The sequence below is a fragment of the Musca domestica genome, unplaced genomic scaffold (genome assembly GCF_030504385.1).
Source record: "Musca domestica strain aabys unplaced genomic scaffold, Musca_domestica.polishedcontigs.V.1.1 10, whole genome shotgun sequence".
Taxonomy (NCBI): Eukaryota; Metazoa; Arthropoda; class Insecta; order Diptera; family Muscidae; genus Musca; species Musca domestica.
The window spans coordinates 2926100-2926980 of record NW_026712115.1 but is presented as its reverse complement, the minus strand read 5'-3'; the positions used below and the strand labels follow the sequence as shown (position 1 = coordinate 2926980).

Genomic DNA, 881 nt, shown 5'->3' with positions numbered 1-881 from the left:
CGAAACGAGTTAAATAGATGAACTAGTTTATACAGTTCTGATGGTTCATTTCACTGAATATTTGCTTTGAACTTTTCCGTTCCGGAACGACACAACTCGGGAACTACAAGAATGACGGATTTCCAGTGGCCTTGGGAGTATACCTTTCCGCCCTTTTTCACGTAAGTAAAATTGATTTGTTTCATGTTAAAAAAGTCGTGTAATTTCTACTATCTCTTCTTAGATTACAACCGCACGAAGAAACACGGCAACAACAACTAAATGTTTGGTCTGAATTATTTCTTAAATACCTGAAACACTTAAACAAGTTCACTGTAAACATAAACGAAGGATCATTTCCACTGTACTACAATGAATCTCTTAATCGACGACTGTCTCCATCTATGATATTGCAAATTCTTCAAAAATTACAAAGCACAGGACATGCCCAACCCTTGGACAAAAAACGTCAAGAATGGCAAGTATATTGGCATACGCTGGAAGAGTATGGAAATATGATTTACGATTGGATACAAGAGACCGGGCAGACAGGAAGTGTATGTACACTCTATGAAATAGCAAATGGAGAGTCGACGGAAGACAAGGAATTTCATGGTATTGACGAAAATGTTTTGGTGAATGTTTTGCGGCTGCTGGAAGACAAAGGCAGATGTGAGCTCATAGAAATGGATGGCAGTTATGGTGTCAAGTTCTTCTAGTTGATTTTATAAGGAGATTAGTCATTGGTGTAATTAAATGTTGATGCATTTTTGTCATATAGGTACATCATGTCTAAAAATGATCATATATGCTATTACACACACATTTACATTGCCTTGTTATTATTTAATAAAGAAAAATAATATACATAGTTAAACTTTTAAGTTTTTAAACAGCTTAAA

General features: G+C 35.2%; 1 protein-coding gene across 1 annotated transcript; it reads left to right on the top strand.

The window, feature by feature from the left end:
- On the top strand, nucleotides 1-881 carry LOC131803435 (vacuolar protein-sorting-associated protein 25-like). Its single transcript, XM_059124736.1, has 2 exons — nucleotides 1-161; nucleotides 224-881. The coding sequence occupies exons 1-2, from the start codon at nucleotides 112-114 to the stop codon at nucleotides 696-698; spliced, it is 525 nt and encodes a 174-aa protein (XP_058980719.1). The 5' UTR covers nucleotides 1-111; the 3' UTR covers nucleotides 699-881.

Coding starts and splice junctions, on each gene's coding strand:
- LOC131803435 (XM_059124736.1), top strand. CDS start 112: ATGACGGATTTCCAGTGGCCTTGGGAGTATACCTTTCCGCCCTTTTTC. Junction 162..223: donor ACCTTTCCGCCCTTTTTCAC/GTAAGTAAAATT, acceptor ATCTCTTCTTAG/ATTACAACCGCACGAAGAAA.